The sequence below is a fragment of the Tyto alba genome, unplaced genomic scaffold, assembly GCF_018691265.1.
Source record: "Tyto alba isolate M040663 unplaced genomic scaffold, T.alba_DEE_v4.0 Super-Scaffold_7, whole genome shotgun sequence".
Classification (NCBI taxonomy): Eukaryota; Metazoa; Chordata; class Aves; order Strigiformes; family Tytonidae; genus Tyto; species Tyto alba.
Window position 1 is genome coordinate 14,617,840 of NW_024881328.1, and position 23,771 is coordinate 14,641,610.

At 42.7% G+C, this 23,771-nt stretch overlaps 1 protein-coding gene across 5 annotated transcripts in view; it reads right to left on the bottom strand.

Moving 5' to 3' along the window:
• Window positions 1–358: 358 nt before the first annotated feature.
• Window positions 359–23,771, bottom strand: part of EPB41L5 (erythrocyte membrane protein band 4.1 like 5) — a 60,996-nt gene continuing 37,583 nt past the window's right edge. For all 5 annotated transcript variants that reach the window (XM_042783722.1, XM_032991459.2, XM_032991451.2 and 2 more), the window contains exons 17-26: window positions 16,654–16,820; window positions 15,999–16,093; window positions 10,686–10,814; window positions 10,053–10,114; window positions 9,319–9,429; window positions 8,666–8,759; window positions 7,646–7,723; window positions 6,802–6,843; window positions 6,263–6,396; window positions 359–5,461 (exon numbers count right to left, since the gene is read on the bottom strand). In XM_042783722.1, coding sequence (XP_042639656.1) covers window positions 5,404–5,461; window positions 6,263–6,396; window positions 6,802–6,843; window positions 7,646–7,723; window positions 8,666–8,759; window positions 9,319–9,429; window positions 10,053–10,114; window positions 10,686–10,814; window positions 15,999–16,093; window positions 16,654–16,820 — 970 coding nt within the window. In that variant the 3' untranslated portion in view covers window positions 359–5,403. The remainder of the gene's footprint in view (window positions 5,462–6,262; window positions 6,397–6,801; window positions 6,844–7,645; window positions 7,724–8,665; window positions 8,760–9,318; window positions 9,430–10,052; window positions 10,115–10,685; window positions 10,815–15,998; window positions 16,094–16,653; window positions 16,821–23,771) is intronic.

The following is a 23,771-nucleotide window of genomic DNA, read 5'->3' on the forward strand; positions in this document are numbered from 1 at the left end:
GCAAGGTTGCTCAGTTACCTGGCATACGCTTTCATCTGCACCTTGTGAATTTGCACTTGGAAGTTCAAGCTTCCTTCCTGGGCACACACCTCAGTGCTTTGATTTGCAAAACCACCGGACACCCGACAGTCCTCCTGGACAATCTCAGCTCTTTTGGAAAGGCAGCATTTCATTCGTTAGCATCTGTCTGCCTGCTTAGATGCCATCTTAAGTTATGCTTTAATTGACAACAATTTAAGTTGATATCACGGCCTGCAGTTTCGATGGCCAAAGTAAATCCAGAGCCCCCGGAGCGCTCGGCGCGGCCCTCGCCCCCCGCATGACACAGCGGTGCCGACAGATGAGACTGTGAGACTTGTGCACTGACGTGGTGTATTTAAGACAAAACTACAGTATAAACATTTCAAGACTGGGTTGAGTGGACTACAGATCACAGCTTCTTGTTCCCACGTACAGCTTCAACACAGATCTCAGTGCAGTGCCCAGAACAGTTCATACATCGCTACTGTTGTGAAACAGAAGAGGGTGCACTTTGTTTTATAAAAAAACAACAAATAAATTATACTTTGAGAGCTATTGCCAAGCTTTACATATAAAAGGTAAAAATACAGTAGTTAGTGTGGCTTTAACAAAAAAACATTTTCTAGCTAAAAAAATATTCTTACATATTTTGAAACTAAGTTTGTCCAGTTAGAGGTGGGGGGTGGTGTGTGTTTTCGAAGCAGAGCGCTCAGGCCAGGCAGCGGGAGGGAGGGGCGTTTGGCAGCGGCAGGGCCCCATGTTGCCCCCGGGCCGTGCCCCCCCCCCCCCCCGTGCAGCCGGGGCGCGGAACCCCCCGATGCTGTGGGCAGACCCACGGGGGGCTGCCCCCGGGGGCTGCGGCAGGCCCTGCGCCCACACGGAACCCCCACAGGTCACACCTGCATCGCCCAACCGCCACCAGCGTGGGTCACTTGTATTTTTTGGTATAAAAATTAGGATTGTCCAGCTGCACGTGGAAGCCGTGACGTCACCGTGTCTAACAGCTATATATACACACAACAACTCTCTAGACTCACAAACACTCTACGTGCCCAGCTAAAGCTTTAAATGCCAGCTGGCTGCAAAAGAGAGCTGCTAGCACTTAATCTGCAGAAGATTTGGGCTGTACCAGAGTATGTTCACAACGTGAAAAACAGACCCCGTGCTGTTAGCGAAGGACGTGCTGATCTTAACCATACATCTGTGCTCCAGGAAACGAGAATGAGCAAGGTGCAGGCAAAGGGGTAACGGGCAAGGGCTGAAGACAGTTTGTGGAAAGAAACCCAAATGTAACCAGACTGTGCCTCTAGTGGTGCTGCAAATTTTCTTGCCAAAGTTGCGTCCAAAAAATTGTCCAAGACATGGCTTCTACACAGCTATCTTTGACAAAGTATACATGGAATTTAAGTCTAAAATTGAATACATCCAAGCTAATTCATTAACCGTGACTGATTAGCAGGTAAGCAGTTATTTTATGTCATATGACCTACCTAATACTATGAAACCCCATCACCACTGAACCAAACAAGAGATTCCTTTAGTTCAAGCGTAAGAGGGCCCGAACTCCCACACCTGAACGCCCATTTCCACAGCTCACAGGACCGTTGCCACGTACCTGGCACGCGCAGACGCTCCCGTCTCTTCCTGGTGGGTTAAATGGGCGACACCGACCGGCAGGTCCGAGACCGGCACCTCCCCACCACCAGCCAGCTGATATACGGGCTGGGGCTTTTTTGTTACTATCAATGTTAATATTTCTATAAAATCTTTTACTCCAATCGCTTTCAGAGTGGGACTGGAGTGAAATCAATTTTACTCTTAGATCCAGTCATTTCTGGGTTCAGTTTAAGTTGTCATTTTTAAATTATACATTTAAAAAAGCATCCAGCTCCGATCAGCATTGGATACGCACACAGCAAGAGTACAAGGCCAGGGAGGGAGGGCAGGCTGGGACATGCATTAGTAAGGCAATAAGGGATAACTTTGTTAGGAAAAAAAATTGAACTCTTTTTTTTTTTTTTTTTTTTTTTTAAAATCAGGGAGCTGGCTTTTTCCAAATGACTGCAACAGGACATGCATTTATTCATTCCTGTCAACCCTTACAGCTTCTTCTAATGGTTGGCAGACCTGCCAAAATCCCAACATCAGATTCACACAAAAGTTTTATTTATAAATCTCTAAGTAAATATCCAAAAATAAACTTTTAGAGGATGATTGGGCCTTATAGCCGACCAATCAACAGTATAGCAATGGTAAGAAAATACCTTTTTCTCAGTAGCTCACAGGCATTAAATAATACTTTATAACACAAACTGTAGGAACTATTATACCTACTTGTGTTTGATAAAATGCAGGCGATGAATAATGCCACGTTACCTGTTAGCCAGTCATGACACAACATGATGCCTGTAGTTTTCAAGCAAAACAGTGATGCCAAACTGCAGGATGCTCAGATACCCACCTATGTGTCTGTTCAGATCACAGAACTGTGGTGCCTTAGTCTCGCCAGGCTCCCTATAGAAACAGTGATTTGGATTGGCTAAACATGCTGCACTGAGTTATTTCAAGGAGTGAGTATTTGCTCCAAGTATCAGGTAACACTGGAAAGAGTTGGGTTTGCAGCCCCGAGTCCACTAGAAATTGCAAGTCCCCATTTAACAGTTGAAAATTTTGAATTTTTAAATAGTTTCAAGTATTAGTCCTCTGAAAATTGAGGAAAACCTTTCTCCTTTGAAATTTTTGTGTGTGCACATGTGTGTAAATACGACACGCCCCTCTGATCACCGCTGTCCCCACCATGCTGAAATAACAGTTGGCTACTTGGAACCATTTAGATTTTAGGGGGACACACTCACCACACATGTTATTTACGTGTTATTTGCTGTGTGTGATTGCTCGGGAGGAATCTAAGGATGGTATTCAACATGCAGTGCTGCAAAACTGTAAACTTCTGTTATTCTATTTTTGGGAGGGATTCAAGCTAACAGTTCACAGAGCTCCTGAACCCAACGGGAAGAGTCAAATATCAAACATGCCTTAAAGAAAACGCTACTGCATTCTGTCTATTTACAAACCCAACACATGTAGCTGGCGAATGCCAGCTCAGCTGCTGAGCAAACAGATCAACAGCAAGTGCCAAGTTTCCCCACACAGTCCTGGCTTTGTGCGGGAAGCAGACTGTTGCAGCCATAGCTTCCCTTTTCCTGCAGGAACTTTGCTGGCAACTGTGTTATTAATTCAGACTAAGACATTTGATATTTGAATTGAGAACCTTCTACATTTTAATATGCAGTAAGGCTCAAACTTAAAAGTGAAGGAAAAAAAAAGGCCAATACTCAACTGGAAGTAACAGTAACAGAGCTGAGCAGAAACAGCCCACCTGGTGCAGAAGAGCCTCTCCGCGCTGGCTGGCAGCCTGGAGTGGGGAGCCTGCCCACGGGGAGCTTTTGGTGTGGGCTGGAGGGGGACCTGAAGCACCTGCCACCAATTTTGGCTCCCGGTTCTTGAGGCAATGGCTGCAAATTGTTGTCTGCAGAGAGTCCTCTCTGGTACCTCAGTCCTAAGAGTTCCCCGTGGTTGCTGTTTCTCTACTAAGGCCTCGGGGGGGGGGGGGGGCGGGTAGGGTTTGAGGAGTGGCAGTGGGCCACGTAAATGCCACGTGGCTTCTTCCTCAGTGCTCTCAGTTCAGCATCTTGCAAACAAGAGCGCAAGAGCAGCAGTACGAGCGCCCTGGTCCAGAAGCAGCAGCCTAGCCGGGCACCGGCTCACCTGCACAGCCCACAGTGGTTTGGTCCAAATCTTTGTCTGCACTGAGACACGTGCACGCAGCCGGCGGGCAGGAAGGAAGTTGTGCGTGCAGGTTTCAGAACTAACTTTCACATTTAAAATTGTTTCTAAGAACCACATGTATATAAACAGCAGCACTACGCAGAAAACATCCTCCAACCCCAGTCCTAAGTCCAAACCTCTTCCTAAGAAAGATCCCAGTTGTTTCATCTGTGCCTCCCTGTCAGAAGATGGGGAGTTCATCATGGGGCTTCTGACTTCTCCTCCCTCTGACCCTGCACTGACCTTTCCCACAGGCTGCATCCCGGGGGTGCCCACGCTCACCTCCACACATGCACGTGGGCATTCTGCTGCCCGGGACTCAAATGATCTCCTCATACGGGATCCTGTACTTCTCCTGAGCACCAAAAGGAATTCACCAGCTCCGCGGAGCGTGCACTTGCAAGTGCTCCTACCTTCTTTCTACAAAGAAGCGAGCTGTTTACAGGAACTTTTCATCGTTCTTCCCTGTTTTCACCTTATTCTTTCTGTTCTTTGTTCCACATAGGTCTGTTAGATGACACTTGGAATAGGATTCAGGGTGGTGGTAAGAACTGATCTAGTTGTACCCTCATGCCGCTAACATAGCTGGGAAGTATTCCCAAAGCACAGCATCTGGAGACAACACCCAGAAATAGCACGAATAGAAACAAGAAAATTCTTTTCCTTCCTAGTTCTATATGACAACAAAACTGCAGTTCCTGAAGTAAGCTGTACTCATACCTCCACTGCTTCAGCATTTAAAACATACTTATCTCTAGCCTAAAATTCATCTATTTGAGCCATACAGAAAAGGAAATAATCATTGTCAAAATGTGGGACCTCTGCTGTAGTCTGCTAATGCTATAAGCTGTTTGGTAGGTTAATTTTCCTTTTCCTAGTTGCAACGAGCAGCTCAAGTCCAGTCAATGTAGTTGGTCACTGATGGACTAGATTTTCATTCTTTCCAGGTGCAAGGACTATTAAAGGGTTTAAGGCCAAAAAGGAGAGTATGTGTTGGAAAAACAAACGACAGAGGGAATAATCACACAGAAGAAAATGTCCTTGGCTGTATGAAAGTGTCGTCACCACTGTGAGCCAGCACACGTAGCACGGCCACAAGATGGCCCTACACGTTCTCCTGATCTTTCCAACATCCATCTACAGCGGTGAGGGACCTCGACCAGCTCACACCCGACACAGACACAGCCAACATCACCCGGAGAGCTGCCGTTGGCACTTGAGAGGCAGCCCAGGGTAAAGCAAGACTAACCTAGCGTGAGCAAAACACAACTAGATTCTGTTCCTCATGTCCAGAACTAGCTCCAGGGTGGCACGTCACTCCTCCTGACAGAGAAGATCAAACATGCGTGTGGTTTTATATCCTGGTTTAGACTGTAATTCCAGTTCGATTGCGATAAATGTAGAAGTCTCTTCCTGGATCCTAGCAAACCCGCTGGCTGTTTGACTCCCACTCAGCAAGAGTCTGATCCCAAGCAAGTCTTTTGGAAGGATCCCTTGGAGATATGTTAGAAGATTTGAGTTTTTACAGGGTGGGAAGTGCAGAAACTCGTTCTTCTAGAGTTCAGTGGTGAGTAAACACTTTGTTCTTAGTGTAGCATCCTCAGAAACTGGGCTAAAAGGGAAAAAAAAAAAATGAGGCCCTGTAAACACACTCCTCCAAAAAGATCTGCCATGATGGATCCAAAAGGGTAAAGATGAGTGTTGTTCCAAATAGCGTTAATAGCTGTTCCCCTCAATTTAATGAGACCAGCAGACAACCCCCAGAAGAGCAAACTGAACCAATGTCACACGGTGCAGCAGGAGCATCACTGCTATCTGCACTGGAACAGGTTCACTGAAACCTGCCACTGTTCTGCCTCACCAGGGCGGCAGAATGGAATAGCAAGGGGAAAAGTTTCTACAGTTTCTGTTCTCTGACTTCCTTACAGCTTGGAAATAACTGGGGGACAGTTCCCCTCACCCCCTTCCTCTGGCAGGTACAGAAACACCGTAGAGAGATTTCTCGGAAAATTCTTCTGTACCATAATTTTAGTCCAGTACTAAAACACGTTAGCAGACAAGGAAAGCAATGGAAGTGAAATGATAATTAAAAAGAATGAATCAACTTTATAGCACTTACAAGGACACGTTTACTTCCAACTCCAGCTAAACGTGTATCCTTTGTTCCTTGAATTTAAAAAAAAGGTTTTCTTATCCTTCAAACCATGTTATATAAAAATATACACACATCAGCTGATTTATTTATAAGATTTCAAATGCTAGAAAGTGAGGCAGAACTATAGTTTATAAACAGAGCAAAACAAGGTATTGTGTCTAAATGACCTCTGTGACTATTTAAGTGGAAGTACCAAGAGCACATACTTCCTTTTCCACCCCATCCAGACCTCTGAAGTGAGTGCTGAGGAGACCTTACCTTGCCAGGACTTCGGATGTCTGCTGGGATGGTGGCAATCCAGCTGATGACAACAGAGTCTCTGTGCTGCCTTTCACTGCCTTCATTGCTAAGGCAAGATCATCACCCAGAGGGCCATTGGAGATCAGTCCAGTCTGAATTGGGGAGAATGAAACAGGAAACTGAAATAAAAACCTGCCTGGACAACACAAGCTAATTTTTCAATATTTTTTTTTTTTTCCTATCAGTAAAAACTAGGACCAGTCAAGTTCCAGGATGGGCTTCACTAAATGCAAGTTCCTAAAGAAACTTTATGGCATTTACCCGCAATGTAATGCAGCAAAAATGAAATTGAAATATTAACAGGATATGTATGTTGTTTGATTTACTCCAGCTGAATTAGTTTGCTTTATTTTCGGTCTGGTATGTTATTTTATGGACTTCCAAATTATTACAAATTATTGTATTTTACTATTTTACTTGAGCTCCTGTTTCTTAAACATGACAAAAGCTTTCTTTTTTCTTTTTTGTTGATGTTAAGGAATGGTCAAATAACTCACTGGCACTATCCACCTCGGGGTTATCGTGGGCTGGGAAGACACCTACAGAAAACAAAAAGTGCTCATTAGAAGAGGTTGGAAGTAGCCGAGAACCTTCTCGAAACAACACTGCCCCCCCAGACTATCTCCGCTATTTGTCCATCGCTCGTCTTTGAACCACGCTAGTGCCTAGCCACAGGTGGTGTGACTTCACACCAAAAGGTGACTGCAGCCCCCTGCTCGCTCACGGGCTCTCCCTTCCAAAACACAACCGAACCCGTTATTTTTGTCTGCTTTGTGGACAAAGGTAACTGAGAGCACACTGCGGTGAACAGTTTAAAGGTTCCACTCCTTCCCCCTTTTTTTGGTGCACGCAATGTAACTCCTTTTTTGCCAGCACTGATTATAAAGGATTTCTTTATCTATATGAAAGGGTTGATTTTTATGAAAGGTTTATTTTTCAAGTATTTATTTTATATATATATATACACACATACATACATACACATATATATGTCTGTGTGTGTATATACATATTTACATAAAAGTTCTACAATATTAGCTATACCCAAAAGGCTGAGAAGCAGGCTGGCACTTGCAGGTACACTAAAGTAAGACTACAGGCACAGATACAAGTTAACGCTTCAAGTTCCTTCACTTCCACTACAAAGAGGTAGGGTCTAGAAGCCTACTCCAGCCACCCCTCAAGTAGGGAGGTGTGTACGCAGGGAGCCAGGTCAATCACCACTTCCCTCTGCTGCAGCAGACCCAGGCCTGGTGGACAGGTACTAAAGCCAGAGGAGAGTTCAGGAGTAAAAACCACTGTACACGTGAAGGAAAAAGTTTAGTTTTGAAATACATTTACCCGAGGTGTGGCTTCTGTAAAGTCAATTAGATTCTCTGTCAATGATGTTAAGGAAACGTCCTGGTCATCTGGAGTGCTCTATGGAATAAATCAGTTCTGAATTGAATTCCCAGTAGTAACCAGATAGGTCTGCTGAATACTCAGGTGACTTCCCAAGTTATAGCCCAGTGTCCTTAATGAACACCACTGCTTATCAGGTCTGTTTTCTCAAATCTTTCCATATGATCTTTTCCAATAGCCTTTTCGTTTCACTTTCATTTCAGCAGCCTTCTTTCATTCTCATCCATGGACTGGAAACAATGTCATTGCCAAATAAGCTGTGAAACTGTCCCATTCTCCTGTGTGAAGATGGGGTACTGTGCCGTTCAACAAGAAGGTCAGCGAGGTCTGTGAGCTAAGTATTTGAACTCAGAAGATGAAACTGGTAATTATTCAGTGGGATCCACTACACAATACTGGTTTAGAGGGACAGCAGCTGAAGGGCATGGTGCTTTAGTGATCCAGAATAACCCCTGTCTGCTGAACTAACAGCAGAGTCCAGTGTTGGACTTTTATTTTGGAGAAGGACAAAGGAAAGCTGACCCCTGAATTACTATGTGGACTTTATCAAGTCCAGTTAAAAATTACCTCATCCTCAAGGTGACTAGAATACAACAATTAAACAGGTCAATTTAAACTTCTCCCTCTGTGGTTCTTTTGATAGGAATTGCCTATGTTAGAGTTTCTTTCCTGCAGTCTCCTTCTTGGAGCATCAAATCACTAGGATATAAGGAGCTCCCCACCAGCCAGCCTGAGAAAAACGATTAGTTTAGAAAAATGTCAGGCAAAGAACCTGAAAGGACACTCAGAAATGGCCTTTGGAGAGATCCGTAGTGTCCCCGTCTGCTTCAGAAAGCACTCCTGGTGACTGGTATTCACTGAGTTATGACAGGTATGCAGCAAGGTCTGCTGTGCCTGCCTGGAGGCATCAGTAGCTCAGAACGTGACACAGAAACCTTCCGGGCTGGGAGGTGACGATACCTTTGAAACAGCAGCTTCCTCAGCTGGAGCCAGATTAGCTGGAATCAGCAAGTCCTCATGGTTAGAGGCAGCCTTGTCCTCATTTAACACACTACTGAAAGGAGAAAACATTCTCATCAGCACACTGCCTGGATGAGCTCTGCTTCCCTGGTCGTTCAACCCAAAAACTTAACACCAGTTCCATGTGAGGCAGACAAAAGACTGATGTTTGTGAGCATGTTGAAGTAAATGCCTCCCAACTACCTCCCCAGATTAGCGTTCTCTTTCGTATTTCCAGCTACAGCTGTGTATATACCCAGCAGTATCGGTGTCTTCTATCTCAAAGGAGCTTCTTCAGCCCTTGTTTTTAATTTGCCTGAAGCCTTCCCTGCCGTTCTCTTATCTTGCTCCTTAGAGCCAAGGGCAGCAGGGTGTCAGGTATTTCAGTCCCTTCAGATGAGGGAGATTCTCTTACTGCTTGCTAGGATACTCGCCCCCAGGCCTGGCCTACACTGATTAACTGTTGCAACAGTAATTAAAGGCTCACCCCTAAACCTGCTTAGTTAGATGTAGCCTAAATACTCGGCAACTGTTCCTCATCTTTTCAGACCTGCTCATGATAATCTCCACGTGGTTCCCTTACCCTAGAAACACGTTCCTCTGGAATCACTTACGGAACAAAAGCGTTTGAGGCAGGGATTGCTTTCAGCAGCTCTCTTGGGTCTTGAAATACTGGACTGGTTGCTGCAGGAGCGCTCTGTGTTTTGCCCGACGGGAGAATGTTCCTGGCACAAAACAACAAAACCCAAATAACCTTCCACGGAAAGCCCTTCACGAATCACTTGTTACAGCATATTTTTGAGATCGCTAGATGTAAATTTAATTCACTATCCCCATGTGCTCTTTGAGGTCTGACACATCCTCATCTTTACAATTGGTCAGGAAATTACATGTCTTAACCCTTTAACTTTTTCAATGCCTGAAATCCCACTGGAACTAGCAATCGTTTGAGATTTAGTAATTCTCAAGAAATCAACTGTCAGCGTCAGGTTTTTGTACACATTTTATTTTCTCCACTAGAAAACAGCTACTGTGAACAGACCTATCCCCCCCCCCGACGCTGAGGTTGCTCATGGGTCAGAAATAACTACAGTGATTGAAGCTGCTGTTGGAACAGTGTTTATCAAATGAAGGTATGGAAGAATAATGAGTATCTGGATTACCTTGTATATAATAAAACTTAGCAACTATACTTCTTGCTGGTTTTCATTTCACACTCACCAGGTTAAGCTACCCTATGCAACGTGAAACGCAATGCTCACTGAGCCACTGAAAGACCACACTGAACGGCAGGTTGTGTCGTTCTTGGGTAACTCAGTCACACCTTTCTTCCAAATCTATTCAGTACCTGGCAGCAGCATCATGAACGTTGGAATTCTTGACACCTGTCAGGCTGTCTTCTCTTACGACCTGAGAGGAAAAAAAGGAATGAAGATATACATTTCTGATACCTGTTTCCATCTTGTGTCTGTTCTGAAATTCACAGAAGAGGCAAGCACCTCCCTCCCAGCATGAAAGCGTGCTGTTCATCTACTGCCCAGGGACTCAAAACATCAATTATATGTGAAAACTTTAGTGCAGAAATAAAGATAATTCACAAATGTAGCCAAATAAAATATCGTTATTTGCTACATAATTTACTAGAACAAGATAGAAGCATAGTTTTAGTCACAGAATCACAGAATCATTTATTGGTTAGATGACAACCTTTGTAGATTATCTGGCTCAATAACCTCTCAAACAGGGCTTGTTCAGGGCCTTGCCCAGTTACATGTTAAGTATCATCAAGGATGGAGATTCCTCCTTGGGCAACAGTTCCAGTGTTGGACCACTACGATTGTGGAGAAAGGCCCTCTTACTCGACCTTGGACTGTGGCTCTTGGAGCACCCTTATTTGCAAGGCACCTTCTCCAATACCAGATAATTGAAGGGAAATTAAACATCTGAGAGCATCACAGTCCTTTATCAGTTGAGTACTTACCTTGTGCCCTGCTTCTGCCTGTGCCTTCAGGATATTGCTTTTGACATCTGCTGGAAGCCATGTTGCTGCTGTGACTGGGCTCTCAACTACACTGTTAAGACATTTATCTGTCAACTTTACCCCTTCATCCTAGACATAAAAAAAAAAAATCTTTATTAGAAGCAGTTCCCACATTTAAAAGTCTGGGCTGAAGTTTCTCAACATCTCTAAATAACAAGGCTCTGAGTGAAAGTCAAGTCAGCAGATTTATACTGAAATGAAAAAGCAGTTTTTTCCTTTATTTTGGAACTCAGTTGTAAAGTCACAGCAAAATGAAGTAAAAAAAAAAGCACAATGCTTAAAAGTGGAAATGCAAAGTGCTATGCTAAAAATCCAGCATGCAAGAACTGAAGTGGACCCTACATTTGCAGCCTAGTTTACTGACAGGAGATCGATATAGCAGCCATCATGTTATATCATCAGTATTGTCTAACTGTAAGTTGATAATTTACTCTCAAATGCAAGCTGGGAAGATTTTTACCTTAAAATCCACTTATAAATTAGAACAACAGTTTAATGTGCTATTAGCTACCTCTTCCATCACTGATTATACCAGAGCAAACCGGCAGCTAGATACATAATGAAGACAATTAAAAATGAGATACCTTTCACTACAGTGTATTTCATGATGTGAATTGCATTTCTTAATTATAAAATTTTAATTAAGCATTCAGTCTACTAATTTCTATTCGATTAGCGACATAAGTTAATTAACTGAGTGGAAGCTAACCCTTATGACCTTTCCTCTCGGGGCATGACTCAGCAGAGGGAGGCAGAGTGCCGCTCTCCTCGCCACAGGCTGTGCTCGCTGGCTAAGGCCGGCTCTTCCCCGGGGGCAAGTGCCACGTTCCTGCAGCACCCCGGGCGAGTGGGCACAGTCCTGCTGCGCCAACTGCAGCATGTCCAGAAGGAACGATGCCCATCGCACAGGGAGGGCAGGGCAGAGAAGGGAAAAGAGGGCAATAGCTGGCCCCCACGCAGCTCCCCATCCACTTTTGGCTTGTTTGGGTCACTGGAAACGCTTGTGAGAACTTCTGCGTATTTGGTCTTTAGGGAGGGGAAAACCAGTTCCTTTTCTTGTCTGCCTCTCAGTCACTTTTCGAGGTATCCAAACAGGAACTCACAAGACTACCTAAAGGAGAACCTGTTTTAAAATTGTGACCCCAGTCAGCAGTGAACTTTGCAAGATGCTCAAGGGTCACTGTCAACATCTGAAGGCCTGAGGACCAACAACCAGTGTTGCTAATGACTATTCCTAGCAGATATTAAGAGAGGTACATTCACATAATTCATGAAGACTAACAAAACAATCAATTATTAAACGTTTAAGTGTTTTTATTTTATAGAAGCCTCTGGAATTGCCAAAGGTCTGGAATAATTAAAAATGAATTATTATTATGATTATTATGATTATTATGATTATTATTATTATTACAGTTGCAGTACCCAACTGTGATAATCCTTAAATCCTTACACTGGACCTCAATGAACCAGCTGCTGTAAAGTAACAGTCCCTGTACAGAATTTCCAATGCATTATTCCAGTACCAGTGATAGAGTAATTTTATTACTTTAATTGAGCACATCAGTACACTGGTGCTTTAAGCACCATTTTGTGGTTTAATTTCCTCTCAGCTTCCTCCACCTGAACCACCAGTTTAATTAGGTCATTCTAGTCTATAAGCAGTTAGATTCTCAACTTCTGAAAAGTTTAGTATTATTAAGAAATATCTTAATGTAATCAAGTATAAGTTTTGTATCACCAAGGAAATATTTACATCAATATTAAAGCTACATTTTTCTCAGTCCTTTCTATTTTGTGCTTGAAAAAAGCATTGGTGTTTTACTGGCTTTTTTAATAGAAAGAGCATGTAGCTAGAGGGGAAAGCATCTGGCACCTGCTAATGCCTCAAGATGTCTAATTTACAAGACATTTCAGCTGTTCACATAAAACAATAAAGCTGCTGGGGTCTGTCAATATTCTAGCTCGTTACCAATTTTTATTGTTTCCTTGTATTAGACAGACTATATTTGTACTCTATTCTTCAATCAAAATACAGAGCTAGGCAGCGATGTAAAAAGGGAAGGAAAGACTAAAGGCAGCAGCAGGCTGTGCGATCCAAATCCTTTGTGCTTTTCAGCAGTGTTCCCGGTGTCACTGAGAATCACTTTGTGCAGGGAGACGGAGTCTCATACAGGCACATTTTGAAGCAACTTCCATGTGTTTACAGATCACAACAAATTCAGAAAAAGAAAACCCTCACATCCTTGCATTTCTGACTCTGGAGCAGACTGCGAACATGGGCAAAGAGGGTGAACTTTTTATTGTTCATTTCACTTCAGAAGCTGATGAAAGCCGAGTGTTGGTGTATTTAAGAGCTATTTGCTCTCTTTTGTCAGATTTGGTCACTGCGCTAGTGAAAGCTGGGAAAGGACAAAGTCTCATTCTTCCATTCCAATGGATCTTGGCAGGGAGCAGCAGTGAAGAATGAAGCCATTCATTCCCCCTTCCCAGTTCTCATTCTAGAAAGATTTCTCTTTTTCTCTAAAAGAACACGGATAGCTAGGTAAATATTTCCCTATCAAAGAAATCAATCAAGATTGATCGATTGCAAGTACAGAATTACATGAAGATGATTGTCAGGCCACCTCTGACCCCTGATGGAAAACAGTTGCAGATTTTTAATTAACAAAGCTGAAGCGAGCAGTTCATTGGCATTTGACAGTGTCACTTACCAAGTTCATGATGCAGCTCTACCTTCATAAGCAGAAAGCTAATGCTTTCCCCCGATGCATTTTAGCAAACCTTTTATGTGCTGTAACCATTTCTACACAGGTAGAAGCTTATGCACTGGTAAAACTTAAGGCAGATGAGACATGCTGAAATTGTAATCACACCCTTCCAGAAAGAACACGGTAACACTGTGTTCATAAGTAACAGTAAGCTCCAGGATCTAAGCTCCTTACAAGGTTTTAGTGGATATATTGCAATATTGCAGTCTTCAGTCAGATGATGATGCCATAAACACCCCTTTTACAAACAGATTAAGAACAGAAGTGCAGGAGGAGAGCCAATAAGTACATTTTGTAACAAACACCGTGAGTGGAAATCTGTATTTTTTCTACAGCAGCCTTCAAAAGCAGGAAACAAAGTGGTTTTAATAGTTATTCTTAGGTCACTGTTTTCAGGACTCATTTCCAAACCACCAACCTTTATGCCGAATCACAACTGGGTGTGCTCATTTGGTGCTCCTGTAACCTACACGTCTTTGCAATTTGAAGCATACAGAATTTAAAGTACACAGAGACAGTCTCTAATCTTTGTCTACCCTTTTAAACAAACACTCTCAAGTGACCTCTTGGTAAGCATAGGCTGAAAAGCTTTATTCAATCTTTTCTACCCGAGGAAAACCACTGATGGACCTACTCTTACATTTTCATAATATAATTTGCACTTCCTTCTTGAAAGCTGAAGGCTCTTTTACCCAAGGAAAGAATCATATTGGCATACTGTTGATCCATACATCACCTATTTCTCAGTTACACAAATGTTCTTGCTGTCTAATCAGGTTGCTATCACCCCAGGGTCTGTAACCTCTAACATTCGAAGTTACTCAGCACCTCCTATGACAGCAGCTGGATAACTGTAACTGGACTGTACTGGCAGCTGTTTGTTACATTAACTCATTACAAGAATCTTATCTTGTTTACTGAACATCAGCCACAATTTAAAAACCACTAAGACACTTTTGCTCCATTCAACAAATCCCCTCTCTGTCTGAACTAAAATGGAGCTCAACAGGCAAAACCATTCTGAAGTAAACTGCGTTCATTTGCTTTAGTTTATGTGGAGGCAGTGTTTTGGCACAACAGGACCTACAGGCTACTGACTAATCTCCTTAGAGACTTGGTAATCTTTGTAATGCCCTCATGGAGCAGAGGTGCACAAGGCATCCCCGACTACAGCCCTTAAAGGGGACGCGAGCCCAACAGCCGCGGCACCAAGCATACTAAAGCAGCAGCCTTCTCTCACACAGGGGAACAAATGCTCAGGAAGGGGCTTAATCCAAACACCAAACACCTCTTTTGGCACCTGGCTCGTTTTACTATTGAGGGAGCAATAAAAATCATAGCTGCTTCAGTGAAAGTTATATAAATCCTCAGGCCTCCCTGCTAGGGAGGGTAGTACAAACAGAGATAACACTGCCAGGTGTTTTACTCTCTCTGCTTGCTCAAAATGCAATAAAGCACCTTAAGCTTCAACACCGGGGGAAGCAGAGTAAGGAAAATCTAAATTCCGAATTTTTTAAACCTCACTGAAAAATAAGAATAATATTCTGCATGGGTGCAGCTGTCTGATAACCGGTGAATCTACGAAAGGTCACTGCTGTTGTAAGGGAGGATCCTGTCCTCTCCATCCCTTCTAGCAACACTGCTTATTTTCACTACGGATCTGGCATGTCTTTGACCCCTTCTATGAACTTATTTCACAACTTAAAAACCAAACCAAACCCCCCCCAAACCCAACACCTTAAACAAAAAAGACAAAATTCTTTGTTTGCTATTTTTGTAGGTTACATTGGTTCACCCAAACATGCCATGATTCCTGGAGGTGGCAGAGAAGAGGCAATCCAGGGAAGGAACAACAAAGACGACTGAGGGAGAAGAGGGCCCTTGCCCTGTTCAGGCACTGAAGCTTGTACTTTGGCTCAGCTGCCTGTGGAAATGCAGCCTGACTTGCTCAAAATGATTTATGAGAGCGCTAAATCAAACCACTCTCCCTGTAAACACACAGAGCACTAACACCTACTTCAGAGAGCAGGTAAAAACACATTACCTAACAGGAGAGATGGATCACCAGCAAATTTGACACAAAACATCAAAACAACGTTCTGGAACAGTTACCAAAGGCAACTGAAAAACACCAGGAAAGCAGCTCACTCCTTCAAAAAAGATGGTGAACTATACACCACCACACAGTTAGTAACCTACTGATAAAGACAACTGAGCAACTTTTCAAGCATTTATGACTGTTATTCCCATTGATTTCAAAAAATTTCAACAGGTTGCAGTCTTTATACGTGCACATGCAGCTCTGCCCTCATCTTTATATCACTGCTCCATAACACACAGGTTTATATATAACAAAGCATTTGTATTTCCCCACGACTCACTTCTGTTCTTAAAAATCTTACAAACAGCCCAAGCGGAAGACTTTTCAGGATGTTCTGAACAAAACTCAGCAACTCTGCCAGAAGGAATGAAGCCCAAGTACCTGCACGTTTATGTTTACATTGGGACCCTCAGCTGGCACGGGGCTGCTGCACTCTGTCTCCAGCTGTTTCAGTTTTAGGAACGGGTCTTCAAAAGCTGAAAAAAGACAGAAAAGATTTCATCTTTCTAATGTCACCGTGGAGTTATTTGACTTGTAACTTGCAATCTCCCTGAACACTAATTATACAGTTTTGAAGTTGTGGAAAAAAGCACAGGGATGGGAAAAGCTTCCTGCTCACCCTTCAGTCCAGCTTTCAAGCCTACAGACTGTACATATGTAATCACAACGCTCCGCACTCCTGCAAGTTCATTTACCCAGCCATCCTCACAGTGAATGAGCAAGCAGCAAGAGTTAATTGCTCAGATGGTTGCACTTCATTTGTGCTAAAGTCAGGTCCCGTGGAGAACTGTGACTTTTCCCTTGTAACCCCTGTTGGAAATAATATCCTTGGAAATAAGCTGCTTCCAGCTGAAACTGGGAGAGCTGACTTCGTTGTTCCAGTGGTGAGTAAAACTGTCCTTATGCATATAATCTAAGGGAGCTTTCTATAACACTTCTGGGTTTTTGTAAGGAAACAACCTCATAACAACCTGATCAGTTAACTCTGACCCACCCCCATCATGACAACTGGGAAAAAATCTGTAAGCTTGCTTACGATCAGAGCTTGCTTTTTCAGCAACAGCTTCCTTTGTGCCGGGACGAGGGCAACTAACAGCCTCTTCTGAATCTCCTGTTGCCAAGGCAACAACTTGACGGCCCATGGCATCATCAACACAAGTTTCTGGCAACTCCATGCTGTCTAGCAAATCAACAAGAGGTATGCTGCAAAGGCAGAAAGATGGGCACAGATACACAGAATCATGTTACCACTCTTCCTGTAACAAGAAAAAGCTTTAACACGTGCAATCTATTTTTTCAAGCTGTCTTCTGGTAACCAGACGCATTCTGTAAAAACTGTTTCAGGTAACTAACAGACATTACAGACATTAGCTTTCATTGATTTTGGGGAAAAAAAAATAAAGGAACATTCCATGTCCGTAGGAGTGACTTCATAACAGAACAGGTCCACATTGCCTGCTGCTTCATCACAGAGCAGTGGAAAAAGTGAAGAGAAGGAAGGAAGTTTTTAATCTATTAAATACACTTTTTGGAACAAACATCTGAAGTTTTTTTAACGATCCCAAAGTGTGCTTTAGGATTTTTGCACAAGAAGAAGAAAAGCTGGGGCGAGGAGGGAAGTTGACACTGTTACAAAAAGCCATTTGTACAGCACCCAACATTTGCAAGCAGAACAGAGGGCAGAAGGGTCTTCATTGACACTATGGTATGTTTAGTAACACTTACTGCTGGTTTCAGCTTTATTAACCTGGGCAGAAACACGAATGAAACCTTAGCAGTCACAATATTTTAAGTGAACCACAGCATGCACTCCGTACTCCATAGGATTACTTTTTTCACCTCTTTCACTTTCTAATGGAAACATCTCCATTTTATTTTGTCCTACCATCTGTATTTACAAAGAAAATAGAAAGACAGTAACAAACAAAAGTTGTATTATGATGCTTATGTTGTGCAAACAGTCAGGAATCTCATCCATCTCTTCCAAGTTCAGGAACAGCTAAAGCTATCCTACCAACCAACTGTAACAAATGTGGACACAACTTCTGCAGAACACGATGGTTAATCAGACAACCTGTGCACACAACTACAGTTTGATTGTCACCCATTTCAATCAACAATCGCACTCCAATACAGTTTGGCTGCAATACTGGTTTAAGAAGGGTAAAAAAACCAAACCAAACCAAACCAATCACTTTTGAAAGTCGTGTCCCAAATACGAGAACAATGATACCAAGCAAGTACCCACCACAACAGAACTTACCCTTATGCACGGACAGAGATGCTTCCTGCTTGACGGTTTAGACCAGCTTCTTGCTTACTGCTCCTGGGTTAATGCCCCTTGCCTCCCTCCAGCCCCCTCCTGCAATTTGGAAGCAGTCCCGTGTTGCCACTAGAGGCTCCGGGAAAAAACTCCTTCCACCAGCTCATGCACTCAAAAGGATCCTCCCAATATTAAATATACAACTCTGAAACAGATCACTTGTTTTAGTGCTAATAATGTATGATCACCTTAACATAATTAACTGCCCTGAGGCAAACTGAGGTCACTTGTTTGATTCTCTTAAAGTGGAATATGAGGCTACTAGCAAAGCAGGTAACTGGAAACTTTTCAGTCTACCGTACAGCCTCTCTGTGGAACAGGAAATGGCAACAGGAAATGACTGATAGGAAATGGCAATCAGCAGGCAGGCTTGCAAAGGGGGAATGATGGATACGGAGAATTTCAATTATTAGAAGTAATAGGCAGGAATAGATGCTATTCCAATTAAGGCAACAAAGAAAGTGAGACTGAATCCCATACGTTACTATCCGAGGATGCCTGATATGAGAGCTGGCTTCTTCAAATGAAGCCAACACTTTTCTTCCTATTTTCTGACAGTTTTCTGTAAAAAGCCTCCCAAATGTTTAATATGACAACCACTACAGCAAGTTCAGATTTCGCCTGCAGCACAGAGAGATGCTGATGTCATGACATGTTGAAGGAACTAGGTATAAGCTCCTACAAACTCCACATAAGAGATGTAGAGCACCGGTAACACTGCTTCGTACTGAATCTTCTAATGCTTTTCTTAGCATTGCAGCACAGTAGAGAGAAAATGAGTGAAAAATTAAATTTAACCTTCATTAGAAAATTGCTAGGATAATTACACTAGGCTTTTCTTGCCACTGTGACAACTGCAGTAACGTTTACTAGACAAAAGAGTTGATTTAAAAACCTGCCCCCTAGAGATAAGGGCAGTCTTGAAATCTGGTGGCATATCCAAATGGCACACTCAGTGTCTAGTGTTGCTCCAGAAGCAGCGTACTGCTTATATTGAGGTGATGAAAGTTTGTAGAAAAACTTATTGACATCGGTCCCCTGGGATGGAGGACTGGCTGAGGAAGCAAGGACAACTGCGGTGAGTCCCTGCAGCTTCACCCCTGCAGCACAACGGGGCCTCAGGGAAACGAAATACATTTTAGGCAGACTCAAGAGAAGCCTTCTAAGCCAAAATTCGAGTAGGAATTGACCCCATTTTACCTTCACTGAAACACTGAAACCACTGAAACACCTGCTCAGCCACCCTGAGACAGGCAGTCACAACAGGAAAGTCATACTAGAGATCCTCAACCACCGGAATTTGCAGGCACGAAAGAGGAGTTCCCCAAAGAGCATTAAATTGTTCAAGGCCAGATTCTTCATCCTTTTCAGAGCCTCAGCAGTAAGTCCACCGTGCAGGCTTCATAAACAGCCAGACTACAGAAGTACAAAGCAAAAGACACTGTTCTAATCACCGCACAGAATTTCTGACTTCTCTAACAAAACACTGAGGAACTGTCACACCAATCATAAGGGAAGTAATACAAGACTTCCCAGGAAACGTAGGGCTTCTACGACAGCCAGTGTGCAGTACTCAAGAATGAAATGGGCACTAGATTTCCATGTTACTGTATGTACCTACATACAAAGGGATATCTGAACTTTGCAGAGTAGTGCGTGCCAGGCTTTATGTCTTCAGCATCAACTTCTATCAGCGTATTTTAAAAAATGTTCTCAGGAAAAGCTGATAAATGATACCAGGAGTTCAAGCTGTACAAATAATTGTGAATACAGGAATAATCAAAGGATTTTAGTGCATGCAAAGCTTGTCAACCCACTAATAAATCACAGAGAAGCTGTTACATGTTCTAGAAACTCCCACAGTTAAGGGAGTTCGCTACTGCATTATTTCTTCTTTTTGCCTGATATATTGATATTAGTGTGTACCACACAGCATACAATGCATAACATGACTGAGAAAGCTGTCAGTTACAAAGGGTATGATTTTTTTTTTTAAATTTCCTAGTGGAAAAGCAAAACAATATTTCATTCTAGTTTGTGAAATACAATCTGCAAAATACAGTAACTACCCAAGTCTGCAGCAAAAGAGATAATTCTTTTGCAAGTAATCTAATTTAATACAGCATGGAGCACCATGCAAGCTAATTTATTTTTTTAAGCTGGTAGTAACACAATAGTTCCTCACACTGACTCTGCGATGTAGTACAATAATATGAAATTTTGTTCATTTCCTTAATTTTGAGTCATTCCAGATTGTACCTGAAAGTAAGAAGAATAGCAAATTTAAGCCTGTCGCCTTTTCAGATTTTTTTTTCCTAAACAAAAATGCAAAATATTCAGAAAAAAAATAACTTATTTTTCCTTTTAAAACAAGGAAAGCAAAAGAAAAAATCCTGGGCATGTATGATCCTACAAATGGAGATTGTTCCCACACATTCAGTTTCTCATCAAGCAGACTGAGTCCCACATTCCAAGACTTCCGCTGTCTCCCATTTGTTTGAAGGTAATTCCAAATTACATAGCATAATACATGCAAGTCAACAGCTACAGGAAAGGAAAGAAAACACCCTTAGGAAAAGGTGCCAGCTGCTGCAGAACCTTTCTGGATATTAAGCGGAGATCTGTCACCACCATATAGTTTAGAAAGACATCCATGTGTTTCCTCAGTGCTACTCCTGGAGCACAGGACCGGTTCCTCTACAAGTGCAGCTGCGTGTCACTGGTACTAGTGTGGTACAATTCCTGTCTGCTACTGAGAGCTGTCACCCCAGTGGAAACCAGGATAATACCTCTCCCTGTGTTCATGAAGTCACACTAAAGTAAGCCCAGCACAGAGCAAAACTGACCCTCAGGATGTATGCCAGATTCAAAGCCACTTGGCAAAAGCATGCAACAAACATACACCATACTAAAATAAATCAATTCTACAAGTAGACAGATCTCAGACAATCACGGTTGCTTCCCTTATCCTGATTCTGAACTAGCTCTGGTGTCATGCAAAAAAAAAAAAAAAAAAAAAAATCTATGAAAAATTTAGCCACAGCTTTAATTACCAAACTTGCAGTTAATCCCCAGGGCAGCCCTTGAGAGCACGCTGCCGGCAGCTGGGACACCCAGCCCTGGAGCGCGGTGCCCGGCCCCGCGACGGGGCAGACGTGGACAGAGCGGAGGATGCGCAGCACGGGGCCAGGAACGAGATAAAGGGCCTGGAGCGTCTGACACGGGGGGAGAGGCCGAGAGAACAGGGACTGTTCAGCCTGGAGAGGGAAAAGCTCAGGAGGTTCTTCGAAAAACCTGATGGGAGGAGTAAAGGCAACAGCCAGACTCTTCTCAAGGGAGGCCAGAGGCAGGACAAGAGGCAACGGGCACAAACCGGAACACAGGAGATTCCACTTGCCACTACATAAGCACATCTGAACTTAAAACTCTGCAAAAAACCTGTGACTTGTTATTGCAACACAGTCCTTGCATTTTAAATACAAAACTATCCCAAATTCCTCCACTGAGATCAGTGGTTTCTTTTCCCTCATCTACACAGAAATTATATAGTATTTTCAAGATAAAATACCTATTTTCATTTGCGTATTCTTACGCAACTTTATAAATACTGAGGAAACAAATAGCTTTGCTTCACTCCAGAGGTTTACAACATCCACCCTGCAAAATCTGAAACTAAAAATAGCACATCAGATTGCCCTAATCACCTCTGCAGATCCTACAGATATTTAATACGTAGCTTGCATTTTTTTGTTTGTTTGTTTTCTTCACTAAAGCTGTAAAGTAGTCTCTTATTCCTTAGCAATCTCTTTCCCCGTCAGATGCAGGGGTGAGAAGGCCAAAATATCTCAGGCAATGTTAAGTTTTGTCCTGGCTGAGACTTACTTTCTTGGTTCTTTGGGACTGGATATCTGAAAACAATGTTTTTGTATTTCTGGGCTCTGTGGCAATTTAAAACTCATTCAAACAATCTGAAAAATCATTCAAACATCTTCTTTATCCTAAAAGCCAAATAAAAATGAATTTTAAAAGCACTCTACCACAACTTTTCCTCTTTTTTTTTTTTTTTTAATAGAAGAAGAATATTGCATATTAAAAGCAGTTCACTACCAAAACATGTGAAAACACAGTGTGTTCAAAGGTAAAGATACTTCTTCACATTGTTAAAGGCCCCCAAGAACACCAATGAGCCATGAAGCTAGAGTCTTAACCTCTGACTTAACAATTAACCTCATGAATCATATGGTAGGACTGGTGTTTGTCAGGAAATATTTCTGTTTCATTTCAACTGGAGCACAGCAGCATCAAAGAAAGAAAATCTTCCAGAAAGCAAAAAAAAAATTACTCTTTGCCTTTTCAGGAGTTCTGATAATTTTATTATTAAAAAATTAAAATAATTGTACTCCATTTCCAAACAATATTTTGCAGAAGAGGACTTGTTAAAAAAAAGTTAGTTTTCAGATCAACCATCTATCTTGGATACTTTTAAATAATCATGGCTCAAAAGGAGGGGCAGTTACATTCTTTATCTCTCTAGAAATTTTGAAACCATGTTATAACCCACTAGTTGCATGTGCAGTTTTATTACAAATGTGACTCCCTGCATGGCTCTCAAAGTTAAATCCAGCTTAAAAAAAGAAAATTAAAAAAAAAAAAAATCTTTCAATCATCAAGAAAAACCTTACCACAATTAAAAAGAAATATATATATACTCTTTTTAAATATAAGAGCGATGGGTGGCTTCCAGTCTACATGTTATTTTTCCTCGAACTAAATACCAGCAGTACAATACGCAGAACCTTTGTAATAAAAGCTTTTTTTCCCCTTCTACAGTCAGCTTTGGGTCCGTCGTCCTTATCTGAGACAGCTCAAAACATAATTTTCCAGCCTGTGCCAGGGAGCAGCCTCAAGCTCCAGAAAGGCCCACGTCTCAGAGGCTGCTCATGGTGGCTGGGACAGCGCAGGTGCCAGCACCGCTACGCACTCCCGCGTTCTTCACATTGTGCTCATGGACAGAAGCGGTGCAGCGTCCGTCCGCGGCGCGGGTCCTCGGCGGGGCCCACGGGCTTCCACCACGTTGACAGCGGTCGGCAGCGTCAAGGGGCCTGGATCGTTGGGGAGCGGGAGGGGGCACAGTTAGTGAACAGGCATGGAGGAGAAGGAGGGTGGAAAAGCGAAGCAAGGGTAAGGGCAAGACTGATGCAAAAAGGCGAGGAGAAAGGGCGGTGCTGGAAGGTAAATACTGAAGGGGAGAGGCATGCATGTACACGGCGACACTGTCAAATAAACCCCTTTCTGCTCAGTATCATGCACATTTTTGCAGAAGTCTGATATGGCATCTCATGTATACACTGGCTACGCTTCCCAAATGAAAAGCACTTCGTATTTCAAAGCACTTCATAAAATGAGCAAGAACCACGTGCGTTTTACAGACGGGAGAAAATTGTGTGATGGAGGAACAGACCTCTCAAGTGTACAGCGCCTTTTATCTGCAGGAAGCCGAAAGGGTTTAAGTGGCAGCTCTAAATGTACACCTGAAACAAGCACCTGTAAGCAACTGCAGTTTTCCAAGTCGCTGGAAAATGTAGATTCTAATGTAGGTTAAAAAAAAGGAGAGGAGAACAGAAACTCGGAAAAACGAGCATTACTGCACAGGAGCAAACAGTGGTGCACACACAAATCATTCACAATTTAGATGACTAAGGGACTAGATACTACTGAAGAAGCTGACTGTAGCTATACTTTCTTGATTAACATAAAAAACTGGGTTGGAAAAAGAGTCACTTTAAAACAGGTCACAATACAAATTAAGACCTTGCTTTCTAATTTTGCAT